Source organism: Diabrotica virgifera, chromosome 8, assembly GCF_917563875.1.
Source record: "Diabrotica virgifera virgifera chromosome 8, PGI_DIABVI_V3a".
NCBI lineage: Eukaryota > Metazoa > Arthropoda > Insecta > Coleoptera > Chrysomelidae > Diabrotica > Diabrotica virgifera.
Window position 1 is genome coordinate 102,026,521 of NC_065450.1, and position 19,391 is coordinate 102,045,911.

The 19,391-nt window shown below is 32.9% G+C and overlaps 1 protein-coding gene across 1 annotated transcript in view; it reads right to left on the reverse strand.

Annotated features, from left to right (window-relative positions):
* LOC114345253 (all trans-polyprenyl-diphosphate synthase PDSS2) overlaps nucleotides 1-17,349 on the reverse strand; it is a 41,776-nt gene extending 24,427 nt beyond the window's left edge. Inside the window, exons 1-2 of the mRNA XM_028296070.2 lie at nucleotides 16,886-17,349; nucleotides 16,715-16,827 (exon numbers count right to left, since the gene is read on the reverse strand). Coding sequence (XP_028151871.1) covers nucleotides 16,715-16,827; nucleotides 16,886-17,139 — 367 coding nt within the window. The 5' untranslated portion in view covers nucleotides 17,140-17,349. The remainder of the gene's footprint in view (nucleotides 1-16,714; nucleotides 16,828-16,885) is intronic.
* Nucleotides 17,350-19,391: the final 2,042 nt, after the last annotated feature.

Sequence of the window (19,391 nt, forward strand, 5' to 3'; positions counted from 1 at the left end):
GCTTATAACTTTTTAACCACACTGTATATTTATTTTATATTGGGCACGCAAATATCCTTTAAGGTGTACAATAAATTAATTTATTTACAATTTTAAAAAATCCAGGTCCGGATTAAAAAATATTGGTAAAATGTACCGACCCAAAAACAACACTCCGGTGTGTTATCGGTAAAGCACTTTTAGACGCAATAATGTTATTTGTACAATTAAGGATGAACCGTATCTAGTTTTACAAGAAGTTTTAATGATATAACTTTATTGTAGTTTTGAATTTTTTCTTTTTATTTATTATTTTTCTTCTGAAATATTCCCATGCATTATTAGTCCAGAAAGCCACTGCGCATCCGTTAGGAAAAATATTCTAATTCGGATTTTTTGCACAATCTTACTCAAAAAGGACTCCTTTTAACAAAATTGCATGTTGCCAGGACCAAAAGGTGGTCAAAAATTTTTTAAACGTTTTTTTTTTTGTTTTTTTCCTAAAATTATTTTTTTTGCAGGGAAAAAAAGTTTTTTTAGGTTTTTTGGATCATTCTAAACAGAAAAGGTCTTTAGTGACTTTTCTCTAAAAATGATAGTTTTTGACATAGAAGCGATTAAAAATTGAAAAATTGCGAAATCGGCCATTTTTAACCCTCAAAAACTATGTGAAAAACTGAAAATTTGAATGTGGCCAAGGTAGGTAGATATTCTTTAAACATCGATTGATGAAATCCCGAAGAGGTTTGTGCAATACAATATTCAAAACTCCTTTGTTTTTTAATTGCTAATCAAGCGTGCGGGACACTATTTTCCACCGACAGTATGGTGCAAATGAAAGGAATAAATTCGTTATTTCCTAAACCAGCGACTTTAAGGAAAAATCCCGAAACAGGTCGATTTTTATTTGTAAGTTATGATATTGTGGCATATATGGTATACTAGTGACGTCATCCATCTGGACGTGATGACGTAATCGATGATTTTTTTAAATGAGAATAGGGGTCATGTGCTAGCTCATTTGAAAGGTTCTTTAATTCTCTATTCAGTAATATATACATTTACATAATTATTTATACAGGGTGTCCAAAAAAATTTTATTAAATTAAATTATTTGACAAAAAAAGAAGTAGAAGGACACGCTGTATAAATAATTATCTAAATGTTTACATTACTGAATAGAGAATTGAAGAACCTTTCAAATGAGCTACCACACGACCCCTATTCTCATTTAAAAAAATCATCGATTACGTCATCACGCCCAGACGGATGACGTCACTAGTATACCATATATGCCACAATATCATAACTTAAAAATAAAAATCGACCTGTTTCGCGATTTTTCCTTAAAGTTGCCGGTTTACGAAATAACGAATTTATTCCTTTCATTTGCACCATACTATCGGTGGAAAATAGTGTCGCGCACGCTTGATTAGCAATTAAAAAACAAAGGAGTTTTGAATATTGTATTGCAAAAAACTCTTCGGAGTTTCATCAATCGATGTTTAAAGAATATCTACCTACCTTGGCAACATTCAAATTTTCAGTTTTTCACATAGTTTTTGAGGGTTAAAAATGGCCGATTTCGCAATTTTTCAATTTTTAATCGCTTATATGTCAAAAACTATCATTTTTAGAGAAAAGTCACTAAAGACCTTTTCTGTTTGGAATGATCCAAAAAACCTAAAAAAACTTTTTTCCATGCAAAAAAAATAATTTTATGAAAAAACAAAAAAAAAATATATGGATCAGCAAGCAATACGAACTTAAAAATTTTAGATCGGATACAATACAGATGCTTGAGAATATGTTTAAGTGCAATGGTATCCACTCCAATAAACGTTATGCTAGCAGAGTGTAATGAAATCCCATTAAATTTACGTAGACAATTTTTAGCTCAAAAATACTGCATAAAGCTAAGAAACACTGAGTCAGACCTTTTAACAAATCTGGCTTTATTAAACATGGAAAACTTAACTAGTAAATATTGGAGAATAAAAAATTCACCACCACTAACAGATGCATTCATTGAAACCAGGAATTATACAGATTTACACAAGAGTAAATTATTACCAATTTATAAATTTCCGTATAAAACTTTGATAAAAAAACCCAGAATCATAATTCCTAAATATACAGAATCAAATCATTTAAATAATATTTTAGTAAAATCTATACTGAGCGACTTTGTGGATTACACAGTAATTTATACAGACAGTTCTAAAAATCAAACAGGAGTAGGATGTGCTATGTATGTGCAAAATACCCATCAACATAATAATTACAAATTATCTAGTATTAGTAGTATTTTTACAGCTGAGATTATAGCCATCGAAAAAGCTCTAGAATGGATCAAAGAGAATAATATTGAAAAAGCTGTGATAATAACAGACTCCAGATCTGCAATATATGCAATTGAAAATACTGATTTTAGTTCATACAAATCAAAAATTTTATGTAATATAAAAAATAATTTGTCTAGAGTGGAAGTAGTATTTATATGGGCAAAAGGGCATGCCGGTATACTGGGTAATGAGAAAGTGGATGAGTTGGCCAAAGATGCAATAAAAAAAGGTGAGATACTAACTCACATCTTATCGACAGATGCAATAAATGACGTCAAAGTTAGAATAAATAAAATATGGAAAAAAGAATGGAAAAATATTACAAGCATGTCAAAAAATTTATATTTTTCTTTACATCAAGAACTTCCTCCGCCACCTGAATACATATTTAAATATAACCTGCCAAAGCAAGATATTTCTACTATCGTCAGATTAAAAACTCGACACGGGAAATATGAGGCACATCTGCACAAATTAGGAATAATTAATTCATCAGTATGTTTTTGTGATAATGTTTCGATTAGAGATTTAAACCATATTTTCTTGGAATGCAAAATTAACGAGAGATATATAAATCAATTATATTACAATTTACGACAAACACAAGTTCATTTTCCAATTAGTATAGAATATCTACTAAGTTGTCATAAAATGGAAATATTTAAATTACTCATAAACTACTTAAAAGAAACAAATATAATCATTTAAGTGAAATACGTATAAATATAACAAAACTAATAAATTGAGGTAAAAATAAAATAAAAATCTGTGGCTAACGGACTCGCATCCAAGCCATTTTTTCACACACACACACACACAAAAAAAAAAACGTTTAAAAAATTTTTGACCACCTTTTGGTCCTGGCAACATGCAAATTTGTTAAAAGGAGTCCTTTTTGAGTAAGATTGTGCAAAAAATCCGAATTAGAATATTTTTCCTAGCGGATGCGCATTGGCTTTCTGGACTATATACCTATACTACAATCACAATAAAAATTCGCTAGAAATAAACAAAGACACATTGAATGTTCGAGGAGGACTTTGATGATTTGGAAGATTGTTGGGAAATCATGATTTTACAATATTTATGTACATTGTAAATCCCAAATCATGATTTGCAAATTTTATACATTGTAAATCATGATTCGGGAGTACTCCTCTTAACATTCAACGTGTCTTAGTTTGTTTATTTCTAGTGCATCTTTATTGTGATTTTAGTACAGTTTAGACATTTTTAGTATAAAAATAATGAAGGTAATAATCAAAACAATGTTCCACTTGGCAGTGGTATACGTTCGCCGGCCGTGTAAATTAAATAGCCCTACTTCCATGTAAATTAAAATTATGTCCCTGATTCTTATGTCCAAAAGGCTCTTGGAAATATTCTCAAAAGTTCTCGGAAATATTATGGAAAGTTCTCGGAAACATTCTTGAAAATTCTCGGAAATATTCTCGAGAATTTTCAATTGAAAGTTTCCGGGAATATTCGCGGTCAGGAGAATATTTCCATTTTTTATAGGCGAATATTCTCGGAAACTTTCCAATGTTTGCGAATATTCTCTTGGAAATATTCTAGACTTACATCACTAGTTCTAAGTATGAATATGTTGTCTGTAGTGGCCCTATTTGGTCTGAATCCATTTTGATAATCACCAATTATATTTTCGGAGTATTCTGACAATCTAGTGTAGATAATGCCAGAAAGGATTTTGTATATTACATTTAGCAATGTAATTGGTCTGTAATTCTGGCATTTCCTCTTATCTCCTTTTTTATGTATTGGCTGTATACGACCAATTCCCATTGGTCCATTGGAATGCCCATTCATCCGGCATTTGCTCCTTGGTCCATACCAACTTTATCAGGTAATGGATTCTTCTCCAGAGTTCGGATCCTCCATATTTCAACAATTCTGCCGAAACTCCATCCGTTCCTGGCGCTTTACTGTTTTTTAGTTTCTTTATTATTTGAACTACTCCTTTGTAACTCGGATTTTCAATGTGCTGCTCCGCTGTAAAATATATTGTCTCGTTTTGATCATTTCCATTATCTGAATTTAGGTTTTCCTCAAAGTATTCTTGCCATCTCATTATAATTTTTTGTTTCTCTGTTAGTAGTTCTCCGTCCTTGTCTTTGCATATTGTCAATTTTGGTCTAAATGACTGTGTGCTTTCTTTTATTCTTTTATAGAATTTTCTAGGAATTTAATGTAATGTAATGTTCTAGGATTTCTTGTACTTGTTTTTTCAAAGCCTCTCTTTTTTTTCTTCTGCATATTCTAGTCGCTTGTATTCTTTTTTCGTTATAAATTTCTCTGCTATTTCTTGTGTTTCCTTGAAGTTGGTTAAGCCTAGCTTGCCTTTTTTCCTCTACTGCAGTTCTGCATTCATCATCATACCATTCCGAATTTCTTTGCCTTTTGGCTTTTCCGACAGTTTCCTTTGTATATTCAGTTATTATTGTTTTTAATTGTCTCCATTCTTCCTTTGCAGTATCTTTCTGTCTGATTCCGTTGAGTTTTATTTGGAGAGTACTTTGATATTCTTGTGTCTTTGTTGGACTTTTGAATCCTTCAACATTCCATTTTTTAATTTGGCTATTTTTGCCTTTTGCCACTGTCGCGATTTTCTGCCGCAATTTTGCTCCCACAAGATATTGATCTGAGTCAGAGTTCGCCTCGCGATACGTTCTGACATTAGTTATGTCTGTTGCCCATCTTTTTGAGATGAAGATGTGGTCAGTTTGATTGGCTTATTATGGACATCTTTTCTCTGGAAGTTAGTGCTGATAACTACATAATTATTTGCTGTTGCAAATTGTGCAACCCTAAGTCCATTTTGACTGGTTTCATTATGCAAACTATGTTTCCCAAATATGTTTACGAAAGTTTCTTCTTTCCCCAGCTTAGCATGAAAGTCGCCTAATGTTATAACAGCATCGTGTCTTTGGATTTTATCACATACTTCCTGAGGTTCTTCATAGAATCTTTCAACCTCGGCTTCATCAGCCTCTTCCGTCGGTGCATATACATTAACCATCGTCACGTTATGCAGTTTACCTTTAAGTCTTATGGTGCAAATTCTGTCTGATATTGGTGTAAATGCGATAATGGCTTTTCGCAGTCTTTTAGTTACTATAAACCCTACTCCTCTTTCACCTTGTCTCATTTCATTTTCGGAGTAGTATAGTGAGAACTTATTCTTACAAATTTCTCCCTGGCTCTTCCATCTGATTTCCTGCAATTGTTTCAACTCCGTATTTTTCAATTTCTTCTGCCATACTTATCATAGCTCCTGCCTTTAAGAGGGTTCGCACATTCCAGGTTCCAATGATGAGCTGGAAAAATACCCAAGTAGATGGAGGCCAATAAACTAAAGAAGGAGAAGGAGAATATACCTAAATATAACCATAAACATAACAATCTAGTAAAACTATGTGACGTCACGGGTTGTATGAACTATTTTAAATTACAGAAGATTTTAAATTTGTATATCTAAGTTATTATGAGTTTTTGAAACGTGAAATTTTGGAAATCTCATTTTTAAACAAAACTGAATATTATTATGTAATAAAAAAAGTGCAAGTTCCCCATTTTGATAGTAGATATTAATATGGCAGTTTGCTAATGCCAAGTCAAAAAATAAAATAAGCTAATTTTTGTCTTACGTATTTTTTAGAATGTTTTTTTGTTTTTCATGTGTTGTTTTGTAGAACTTTCTGTTTTTTTTTGTATTTTTAAATGTACTATTTGGAATATTTTTTAAATTTGCTAATTTTCTTGTTTGTTTTAAAAAATTTATAGTATGGATTTTACAATAAACATTTATTTATTTATTTATCAACGTCAACATTACAGTGTAAACATTAATCACAGGAGAGTTATAACCTAACCTAAAGTAAATTTAAAAATTTTAATCATACAAACTAGGAACATTAAATAAATAGCAAACATTAACAAAAAATGTACAAAACACAAGGATATCAAGTTATCACATACAGTTTTTAAGCTGAGCTTTAAATTCATTTGGAAAACTATAACAATCTAAACCCTCCGAAAATTGGTTAGCAAACCTAGGTGTTCTGGACATGGACGAGTTGTGTCCGTTGTTAGTGCGATGGGGTCTAATGTAAAAAAGGTTGATTTGCCTCGTTTGTCTACTGGGAACATGGAAGCTAATTTTCTCCAATAGTTGAGGACCAAAATTATTGGAGTGTAGTATATTATAAAACATTGTGAGATCCTTATGCATGCGTCGGATTTGGAGAGAGGTTATGTTGGGAGACTTTTCTATATTAGAATAGTTAATTTCATCAACCCTCTGGTTTTGTTTAAATGCAACAAATCTTAAGAACTTGTGCTGAACTCTCTCAATAGCTAGAATATGGGTGCTATAGTGTGGAGACCAAACACATGAACAGTAATCTAGGTGAGGTCTCACAAGTGAACAATACAATACTTTTATGGATGGGATATTTAGAAAGTCTTTTGCACAACGTTTGATAAACCCTAAAAGTTGAAGTGATTTTGAGACAATAGATGAGATATGGGGATGTACGATAAGCTGGAATCGAGCACAAGACCTAGGTATTTCATCTGAGATACAGAGTCTAAAGGACAATCCTTAATAGCATAGATATGATTTGTAGGAGTTCTATCTCGACCAAAAACCATTAAGTGACACTTTTTAACATTAAGTTCCATTACGTTGCTATCACACCAATAGCTCAACCGATCCAAGTCAGATTGTAATTTTTGATAGTCACCATCATTCTCGATTTTCAAATATAATTTTATTAGGAAAAAAGCAAAGTGAAAACAGGAGGCAATATCATTAACATAGATATTGAATAGAAGGGGTCCAAGATGTGACCCTTGTGGCACTCCTGAAGGTACCTTAATTTCAAACGATTTAAAACCCTGAACACATACTATTTGTATTCTTTCAGATAGGTAGGATAACAACCATTCTAAAAGTTCACCCTGGATACCCAGACCTCTCAACTTATTGATTAAAATCTTGTGATTCACGCGGTCAAACGCCTTTGTAAAGTCTGTGTATACAGCATGAACCTGGAAGCCACCTTCAAGAGATTCCACAAGGAAGTCGGTAAATGTCAATAAATTAAGTTCAGTGGAGCGGCCAGAGAGAAATCCAAATTGCTGGTTGATAAAACAGCATTTTAAACTTGCTGACAAATAGTCACAAACAAGACTCTCAAAAACTTTGGGAATACAACTCAGAATGCTAATCGGACGATAATTGTTCACTTGAGAGTTATCTCCAGATTTTAGTATTGCGGTAATAACGCTAGTTTTCCAGTAGGCTGGGAACATCCCGGTCTTTAATGACAAGTTAAAAATGTGAAAAAGAGGTCTAGAAAGTAAAAAGTTTAAGTGTTTAAGAAAAGAAGGTGGAAGACCATCTGGACGTGGCCCCTTGTTGCTATCCAAAATGGAAAGTTTTTAATATATAGACGAAATAGAAATGCCAAATTGAGATATAGTAAATTGTGATAAGTTGATGTCACCAGAATCTAAAATATTATCCTGCAAAACACAATCTCTATCACTATAAGTTTTTGAAAAGTATTCAGCAAACAAATTAACAATTTCTGTACCACTAAAACCAGTGATATTATTATAGTGTACAACTGATGGTATATTAGGTTTGCTATTTTTATTACTAACAAATTTCCAAAAATTTCTAATATTATCCCTGAGAGATGATTCAGTTAATGCAATGTAATTACGATAACATTGTTGTTTTAAGCATTTACATTGAGCCCTTAATGCAGAAAACTCATTAAAGAGAGTGGGGGATTTAGTTCTCAGATATTCTTTGTGAACTTTCTTTTTCTGAATAATTGTAACTTTGAGATCTGGAGAAAACCACACCAGAAATTTCTTTGCTGAATACTTTTTAACAGGAACATAAAGATCAATTGTTAAGTATATAATATCATAAAAAATACTGATAATGTCATCAAGAGACTTATTTTAAACAAATTATCCCAATTAAATTGAGAAAGAAAACTTGTAACATCTAGGACGTTCATCGCATGGAAATCTCTATAAAAAGCGTCACCAGTCAGTCCAGGGTTGTTAACACATGATTCGCACTTAAATTCAAAAGATATAGGTGGGTGATAAATATCCAAAGGAAGTAGGACTATCTCTGCTGTTGAGATCTTAGCTTCGCCATCGTCCATGAAAATCAGATCCAGCAAATTGTTGTGTGCCGTTTTAACGGAGTTGACTTGATAAAGGTTATGGTATGAGCATGAAGCTGAAAGAATCTGTATGGATTCAACTTCACTAGGTGAAGCTCCTGTCAAAGGGGTACCCACTGAAGACATTCCATCCTTAGACCAGTTACAGTAAGGAAAGTTAAAGTCCCCAAGGATACAAAGCTTGTGATCCGGATTTTCATCCGATAGTTTCTCCACATTCTCCGTAAACTCCCAATATTTCTCTGGTTCACTTCGTGGTGGAAAGTAAGCAGTAGCAATGATGATCTTATTGCTTCCAACTTCAATTTTGACAAACAAATGTTCAACACTGTTACTTGCTAACAAAACTGTGATAGATATTGTTTTACGGACAGCTATAAGCACCCCACCTCCACGAGAAATAATGCTTGTTGATAAAGATCTATCCTTCCGGTGGATGTTGTAGTCAAACATTTGTAGTTCTTTCTTTCTTTCTTTCTTTCTCCCCTTCCTTGTACCCTATGAGGGTGTCGGATTTGGGATCGCTATTTTAATTTACATTCACCCATATCTTCCATTCTTTTCTGTTTTCCGCCATTATTTTTAATTCCTCGAGTGATTTTCCTTTAACTTTTCCCGCCTCTACTATTTGCTGTATCCATTTTTTTCTTGGTCTGTCTCTTTTTCTTTTTGCAATGTTCCTTGCTTCGTGGATTCTTCTCGTAATTCTGTTGGGTAAATCCTCATCAAATGCTCATACCAATTCATTTGTCTCTTTTTTAGTTTATTCATTATTGGTTCTTGGTTGGCCATTCTCCTAATAGTCTCGTTGCTTAATCTATCCCATTTTGTCTTTCCAACTATCCTTCTTAAATGTCTCATCTCCACTGCATTTATTCTGCTCTTATGTTTTTCCATAATTGTCCAGTTTTCACTTGCGTAGAGCACAGTCGGTATCACTATTGTGTTATATATGTTTATTTTTGTCTCTCTTGCAAGTTCTCTTTTCCCCAGTATTGGGGCTAAGGCATAGTATAACTTGTTTGATTTCTTTGCTCTATTTGTTATTTCCCAGTGTATTTTTCCGTCGTTAGTAATGATACTTCCCAGGTATTCGTAAGTTGTAACTATTTCCAGTTCTGAGTTTTTGCATTTTATCTTTATTTCATTATCTTCTTTGCCGTTGATTATCATTATCTTACTTTTTCCTCGTTTATTTCCATTTTTAGCTCTTCTATTTCCTCTACCCATATATCCATTAGTTTCTGCATTTTGTTCTCGGAATCTGCTATTAGTACTATGTCGTCCGCATACATTAGGGACTCTATTGTTCTTCTTCTTCACGTGCCATCTCCGCGACGGAGGTTGGCAATCATCATGGCTATTCTGATCTTAGATGCTGCTGCTCTAAACAGTTCGGTTAATGTGCATCCGTTGAGTGCAACAACTCTATTGTTACCGGTTGTAATCTATGGTATCCTATTATTGTCTGTAGTTGATTGGTTCTTGCTCTAGTTTTTCTTATTAATTCATTCATTACGATTATGAATAGCAAAGGCTGAGACTGTCTCCTTGTTTAATACCTCTATTCCAATTAAATTCTTCTGATCGTTTCCCTGCTATCTGTACTCTTCCTTTTACCTCTTTGTAAGTACTTCCTATAATTTTTATCAATCTGTTTGGTACATTTATTTTCCTCAAGCACTCCCCTATAATTTGTCTTTCTATCGTGTCAAATGCTGCTCTTAGGTCTATGAATGCTAATACCAGTTTTCCCTCCGTGTCTAAGCATCTTTCTATTAGGTTCCCGATGGTATATATGTTGTCATTTGTTTGTCTTCCTGGTCTAAAGGCCGCTTGTTCATCTCCCAATTTCATTTCTACTTCTTGCCTTAGTCTTTTCTCTATTATTTTCGTATACATTTTAAAGCATACCGATGACAGACATATAGCTCTGTAGTTTTCGCAGTTTATATGTTCTCCTTTTTTGTATATTGGTACAATTATGTTATTCTGCCAGTCTCTAGGGATTGCTTGTTTTTCCCACGCCTCTTTATATATTGTCCATAGCCAGTTTATTCCCTCTTATCCCATGTATTTTACCATATTCGGTTCAATTTCATCATCTCCTCCTGCCTTGTCTATTTTTATGTTTGATATTCCTTCTATTACTTCTTCTCTACTTATTTGGTCTATCTCTGTGTTTTCTTGGCTTCATTTATTACATTGTCAACCTGTGTTACTTCGGTATCAAATTTTTCCCCATAATATTCTTTCCATACCCTAGCTATTTGTTCTGGGTTTATTTGAATTTGCATTGATCTATCTCTTACTGCATTTATCTCCTTTCGTTTTCCCCCCTTCATGTGTCGTATTGTCGTTCAAAAGTTTCTATTATTTGTTATATATCCTTCTTGTAGTTTTTCTCCAAATTCTTTCCATGATTTTGCTTTTGCTTGTGTGACTGTCTTTTTTACCAATCGTCTCTGCTTGTAATATTCTTCTTTATCTTCTTCTAATCCCGTTTCGATGTATTTTTTCCATGCCATTTTCTTCTTTTTTATTTCTGTTTTCACTTCTTTATTCCACCATCTTGTCCTTTTCAATTGATTATTACATTTTTTGATTCCACATACTTCAGCTGCTGTTTTTTTTAATACTTTCCTGTAAGTTTTCCATATTTCTTCCATTGTCCATGTTTCTTTTTGGCACTCTATCTGCCTCAATCTTTTATTGGTTTTCTTCTTGTAAAGTTCTCGCACACGTTCTATCTTTAGTTTGTTTACTTTTACTTTCTTGTACTCTTTTCTTTCCACCTCCTCTATTTTTTCATCCTTTAGTTTTGCAGTGACAAGCCTGTGTTGTGTGGACAGCTTCGGCTCTTTTGCCGTTAAGATATTTTGTATTTTTTGTTCCAAATTTCTCGTATATACTATATAGTCGATTAAGCTCTTTGCATTTCTCTCTTCAGCCACAAATGTATATTTGTCTTCAATGGTTTGTTCACTGAATTTGTTTCCTATTATCAGGTTATTCGTTTGGCAGAATTCTAGCATTTTAATTCCATTTCTATTTAATGTTTCTTCCCCATATTGTCCAATACATCGTAATCCCCTATTAACGTCCTTACCTACTCTAGAATTTCAATCTCCTAAAATTATTATTTTTTCTCCTGTCTCTCTTAACTTATCTAATGTATATTGGAGTTCGTTGTAGAATTCTATCATAGCCTCTTCTTCACTACCTTCTGTTGGTCCGTATATTTGTATTATCCTTATCTTATCTTTTAGTTCTATTTGGGCTGTAATTATTCTAGATGATACTGCTTCGTAATGTGTTATCCTTGATTCTATCCTTTTATCCACTATTATACCAACTCCTTCTTTTGCTCTTTGCCCCTGCAGTACTCCGGAATAGTATAGGCTATATTTCTCGTTGATATTTATATGTCCTCTGCCTATCTTTTTTGTTTCGCTTATTCCCAATATTTGTACATCCATTTTTTCATTTCTTCTGTAGCTTCTATTTCCTTGCCTGTTAGAGATGTCACATTCCATGTCGCTATTACTATATGATTTGTCTCGTTATGATGTATTTCCTCATTACCGTTTTCTTCTTCTCCATTACTAGTATTGTCGTTGATTTCATGCTCCCTGGTTTTTGTATTATCATTATATCTGCTATTTGTTTCGTTACTGTGTTTATTTATAATACTTATATTTAATTTTTCCCTACCTTCATTACTATTTATATACCCATTCCCAATATTTCCTTCACCTTCATCATATTGCCCATATTGTTGTTATACTTAATACCTATATTCCCATCACCAGTAATATTATTAATACAGTATTTATCATTTTTACTCCTAATCCTATTCTTATTACTACTTAAAACTAAACATTTATTAACATTGTCCAACTTATTTAGAAATTCTTTTTTCCCTGCTCGTTGCATGTCCCCTCCTTGGTTCCTTGTATGCAGCTCTGGTAGTTTTTTGAACTCGCTATTTCCACTACTTTTTCTTCTTTATAACTCCATCTCCATTCCTTTCCATCTACTGTGATTTTATTGTATCCTATTTTGACCATTTTTCCATTTTCCCTCATCTCTCTTGCTTTATCTCTTAAAGCTTTCATTTTCTATCTCTCTCTCCTTTTGTGAGATCCTCTGTTATCCAGATTTTCTCGTGCGAAGCATTCTTAAGTTTGTATTTGTTTCTTAGGACTGTTGCTTTTTCTTCTTCATCTTCTAGTTCAATTAAGCATGTTTGTGGACCTATTTTTTGTGATCTTTTAATATTTATTTTGACTCCTAGGTAGTTTCCCAACATATTAGTTATTTCCTCTTTTAATGTTTTTGGGTCTTCGGTGTCTATTATTAATCCACTAATAATTATATTCTTTTTTCTTTATTTAATTTTTCCAATGCCCGTTTTAGATCATTTCATTCTTCTGTTATCTTTTTGTTTTCGGTTTTGGTTAGTTCGTGTTCACGTTTCAGTTCTTGTTTCTCTTTAGACCATTCCTCCTTCATCTTTCTATTTCTATTTGTATGTTTTTCATTTCTTCATTGTTTTGTTTTATCTCTTCTTTTACTTCATTTATATCTCTTCTGATCTCCTTATTTTCTTCCTTCATTTCTATTTTCAACTCTTTTATTTCCGTTTTAATCTCCTTATTCATTTCCATATTACCATTATCTTTATTTCTTCAATTTCTTTATTTTTTAAGCTATCCTTTGGAGGTGTTCTTACCGTAGATCTGCTTCTTTTGAAGAATTCCTCTCCGTCGGATGAGTTATTGTGTTCTGGTTGATTTTTATTGCTACTCATTCGGTTACCTTACATGGATTGCCTTACATTTACTTTTACCTATATTTGATAGTACTTTTCCTCTATGTTTATCTCTGTGTCGTTTGTTATATTTTCAGGATATTGTACACAGTATTTTATATCAGTCTCAGCGTTAAAAGTTTCGCCCAGGTCAACCCTGCGGAGGACAGCTTTTCTCAGGAGACCTTTCTCTATGTAGTTTGAGCGTCTTATAAAGTCTTATTATTGATCTTAATTATATACATATATATTTTATTACATAAAAGTTTTTAAACTGACTAATATTTTGGAACGTTAGGTCCCACCTCTATCTTTCGAAAGACCTATTATCAGTTCCAGTTTTTTATGATTTTAACTCTATAGGTTAGGCATATTATGTTATTGCAAGGATGACTTACAGTTTACAGTATTATTTATCTGCTCCTTAATTTTTGCACTCTCCATGCACTTCGGCCACCTTTTTTCCACTAGACACCACTGTAGTTGAAACTTCGCTGGTGATAGCTAAACGCGTTAACCTGTAGCACTGTTTAATAGAGGATAATTGTTCACTTGAGACTTATCTCCAGATTTTAGTATTGGGGTAATAAAGCTAGTTTTCCAGTAGGCTGGGAACATCCCGGTCTTTAATGACAAGTTAAAAATGTGAAAAAGAGGTCTAGAAAGTAAAAAGTTTAAGTGTTTAAGAAAAGAAGGTGGAAGACCATCTGGACCTGGCCCCTTGTTGCTATCCAAAATGGAAAGTTTTTAATATATAGACGAAATAGAAATGCCAAATTGAGATATAGTAAATTGTGATAAGTTGATGTCACCAGAATCTAAAATATTATCCTGCAAAACACAATCTCTATCACTATAAGTTTTTGAAAAGTATTCAGCAAACAAATTAACAATTTCTGTACCACTAAAACCAGTGATATTATTATAGTGTACAACTGATGGTATATTAGGTTTGCTATTTTTATTACTAACAAATTTCCAAAAATTTCTAATATTATCCCTGAGAGATGATTCAGTTAATGCAATGTAATTACGATAACATTGTTGTTTAAGCATTTACATTGAGCCCTTAATGCAAAAAACTCATTAAAGAGAGTGGGGGATTTAGTTCTCAGATATTCTTTGTGAACTTTCTTTTTCTGAATAATTGTAACTTTGAGATCTGGAGAAAACCACACCAGAAATTTCTTTGCTGAATACTTTTTAACAGGAACATAAAGATCAATTGTTAAGTATATAATATCGTAAAACTCGCATGGAAATCTCTATAAAAAGCGTCACCAGTCAGTCCAGGGTTGTTAACACATGATTCACACTTAAATTCAAAAGATATGGGTGGGTGATGAATATCCAAAGGAAGTAGGACTATCTCTGCTGTTGATATCTTAGCTTCGCCATCATCCATGAAAATCAGATCCAGCAAATTGTTGTGTGCATTTTTAACAGAATTGACTTGATAAAGGTTATGGTATGAGCATGAAACTGAAAGAATCTGTATGGATTCAACTTCACGAGGTGAAGCTCCTGTCAAAGGGGTACCCACTGAAGACCTTCCATCCTTGGACCAGTTACAGTAAGGAAGGTTAAAGTCCCCAAGGATACAAACCTTGTGATTTTCATCCCATAGTTTCTCCACATTCTCCGTAAACTCCCAATATTTCTCTGGTTCACTTCGTGGTGGAAAATAAGCAGTAGCAATGATGATCTTATTGCTTCCAACTTCAATTTTAACAAACACATGTTCAACACTGTTACTTGCTAACAAAACTGTGCTAGATATTGTTTTACAGACAGCTATAAGCACCCCACCTCCACGAGAAAAAATGCTTGTTGATAAAGATCTATCCTATCAGTGGATGTTGTAGTCAAACATTTGTAGTTCAGAATTGTTAATGTCACTAGTCAACCATGTTTCATTTAGCACTATAATGTCATATTGTGAGTATGATATATTCTCATAGAGTAGATGAAGTTTTGTTCGCAGATCTCTGACAGTCTGAAAATAAACAGGTATTGACGAAGTGGCTTGAACTTTTAATTCTGTTGATTTTCTACGTTTTTTGTGAGCAATTTTGGTATACCGTTTACATATTTTAGAATGAGATTTGGTTCACCATTACGCTGCCTTTCTTTAAGTTCTGTTTTCAGATAATTAACCTCTGCACGTTGTTCATTAGTTAGGTCAGCCTCAATAAACACTTTTAAGCTTCTATCGAGTCTTCTTTTGTTCCCCAAGATTGAACGAACAATCTCAGGAGACTCAAGGGTTAGGCGTAATGATTGATGTCCATTTTTATTGCGTTTCCCAATTCTGGCTGAGCTCAGTATGTTGATGCATGAGATTTATAGTTAATGCATGTGCTCTTTTGTTAAAAAAACTGACAACGAATAGAAATGAAAGGGTACCTAAATCTCCAGTGACCACGGCCCGAAGTTAGGTTAAACTGACACTGCTTGGATGTTGGATGATCCAGGATTTATATTGGTTTTCCAAAATCAGATGTAGAATTAAAAAGGTAACAAATACATCAAATTAATCATTGAATTTGGAGACCTGTGAAAAGTTTACAACATGTTATGTATGTCCTGTACATTTGTATGGATGTGAAACTTAGAGTTTAAATACTGCTATCACTAATAAAATCAAGGTATTTGGATATACAGTAAAACCTGTTAACCAAAACTCTTTTAACTGAAACATCGTTTAACCAAAATGGGTCTGACAGTTTCAAAAATTCCATCAATAAAAAGTGAATTAAAAAAAAAGCAATAAAATTAAGGAAAATGAACATGTTTAGAGTGTTTTTTAAAGAAATCTGCTATTTTCTGTTGTGTTTTTCTTTGACAACAATGTTTTGCACCTATATCTCTCTAATACCATGTAATTTGATATAAGAAGAATACAAAAAACAATGTTATTTTTAACAGAATTTCTTGTTATCCGAAACAGCCTTCCCCCAATTATTTCAGTTAGCAGAGGTTTCACTGTATATCTTGGACATAATATCATCAGAGGACAAAGATACAAGTTCATTTGGCTAATTCTCATCAGTAAAATTGAAGGAGGAGCTTTTTTTGTTGAGGAATTTTATAACAGTGCTTGACAACAGATCAATGGCTACATGTAGCTGAGATCAATATAACAATGTTATAAACATGATAGTTGCCACCATTCTGTAGAAACAGTAGTCTAAGTGGAAACTTAGTGCTGATTAATCACTAACACCTGTGAGCCAAGGATCATACTGTACATAATGGCAATTTAAATTACTATGGTCTATAAGGACGAAACTTAAATACCCCTTTGACAGCGAACTTGTTAAGTATAAGTAATAAAAATATCTCACCTGCATTTATATCACAGTCAAGGTGGGAAAATTTTGTCCTCAGTCCACCAGCTTTTGATATCAACAGAACAATTAGTCCCCATGATGGAACTTCTTTATTTAAAAGTAATTCCCTATAACAAAATTTATGACAAAAACGAAATTTAAGAAAAGATTTAATTATTGTTATACCTAGCAGTGTGTACTAAAGGGTGTTTTGTTCCAATTAGCTTCTTCAAATGTGAAGCAATATTGGCAACTTCATCATTAAGCAGCCATCGCAAATTTAAAAAGGACGTAGGATACCCTACAATTTTTTCAGCTTCAATAACAGCTCTGTCTCTTTGTTCTACTGATTTAGTGGTTAGTTTTTGTGAACATACTACTAAAACTCGTTGTTTTTGACTTATTTTAAATAGTTTTTTCATGGATGTGAAATTATTCATTTTTAAGTAAGAAAACACATGACACACACTGACTACACTTTATATATGGAATCAAATGATTTTCCCTCTTAATTCAGTTTAAAGTTTCACTGCAAATTCGTTTTTTGTAAAAATGAGATGAGAAATATGTATTTTGATTTGAAGGTTAGGGATATAAAATAAAAATTTTATTAACCTTGTGCCTTGTGCTGCTGTGCATGGCCACTTGATGGCCTTGTCATTTTACAGTCATGGTCATGTCAGATGAATTTCTAAAGGCGAATTTACATTGGACGCGCCGCGAAGGCAAACCTGGGGTCGCTCCTGAGCCCACTACTACATGATACTATTAATAACATTAACAATAACTATTCAAAATGTATACCAAAGCGCTGCATGACATTATACATAGCCACCTTTACTTAACAAGCCATGAAGTTGAAATTTGGCAACATCTATTGGTAGACCGATTAATTCTGACAGTTCTCATTTGTTTTTAAATAATTTTCACTGTATTTACAGAGAAACTGAAATATTTTACAATATTTCGTGCTCCAAATTATAAAGAACATTAAAAGGTATGTTATTAAGATGATTTTAGTTCAATATAATATATTTTTATATAAACTTGCGTGCATATAGAAATCCGTCCACTTAAAAATTTTGTCATTTTTAATGTCTTATATTTTGTAGCAGTTACGCTATTAACTAAATAAATCCTAATAAAATTTCATCAAATACCCCTAAATAAATCCCGTGTGCGACGCCGTTGATCGACTTAAGAACGATATCTCTCTGCTCACGCGCGAAAACCTCGGCGGTCGATTTTGTCGATCCGAATCTGAACCTCAGTTTTGGTCAGGCTCTGGGCGAACACGCTGTGTTTTTTTTCTTAAGTGGCGATTTGGACTAAATTTGAAATAAAAATGGAACAGATATATAACTAAAATCAAGGAACATTAAGACCATTTTTTTTTGGAATAGCGATGATATCAAAACTCAATTTATCTTTGGTTTCTTTTTACATAAAAGAAGTTTAATGCCAGCGTGTTTTGCCTTTCTAAATTCCGCCACTTAGTCACTTAGTTACGTCGTCACATAGCAATTTAGTAACTTACGTCACTTTGCATTCTTTTGCATAATTTGTCACTTGAAGTATGTACCAGTAACTGTTAGCAACTTTGCCATGGTTTACCCATAGAGCTCGCTGTTTTGTTGGAGAAAACCAGTACCTGATTTCACAACATATATCTAGGATTTTTCAGTAGGACTTGCCGACCACAGCATCCAACCAGTTTATCGTGCCAAAAGGACTCTCCTATGGACTTCAACTTGCATTCTTAAGGTGAAAGATAAGTTTGTTTACTTTTATTATTTATATATTTTGGGTAATCTATATTTTCTCCAGTGTAAACTGTTTGTATGCATACAATCGAGTGGAACTAGGTACATATTTTCGTGATAGATAGGGTTTTCAGGTCTTTGTTTTGTTCCATATTTAAATAGTAGTTTTTCCAATTAACTAAGTCTTGTTTAATAATAATCATAAATAATTGTAACTTAAAATTTGATAGGGAATCGGGGGTAAAATTTTGTCGAGGGTTTTTTTAAATAGGGAATATGTCTAGTGGGTTTTTACATTGTATATTAAGAGTCACTGACCAGCTCATTTATATAAATCAGTTATATAATTATTATTATTTTGCTAGATGAGATACTTAATTTTTTGGTAACCGTAGCGTTCTAGTCGTTTATCTCACCTAGACGAGTTCAATTTAGGTAATATTACTAACTTTTAGTTGTAAGGACTTTGTGCTATTCAAACGGACTTGATTTTGATTTTCTATTAATACCTTTACTTAGCGCAGTGTGTAGTGGTTAATTGCATGTTAGTGGCTTTTTGGCCCTGTTTTACCGTTACACCACCACTACCACTGCTATTCTGTTTAGAGAGTTATATGTAACTTGTAATATATATAACCTATTTATTATTAATATATTTGTATGTATTAAGGTTGGTGTTTTATTTCAGTCTGTATTACCATTATATAATATAGCAAGACAAGGTTAGTATTTAATATTTTGTATTTCAGGTGATTGTATTCAGTGTCCTTTAGTTCCTGTTGTCCTTGACTTCAAAAAAAATCTCAACCTCTTGTTGAGTTGGCGCCCTTCTTCTTCTCTATTTATCGTCCCTTTTTTATATCACTTTATTTCTATCTTCTTACCTAGTTGTATTAAGTTTTTGTATTAACAGGTCTCATTTTCTTTCT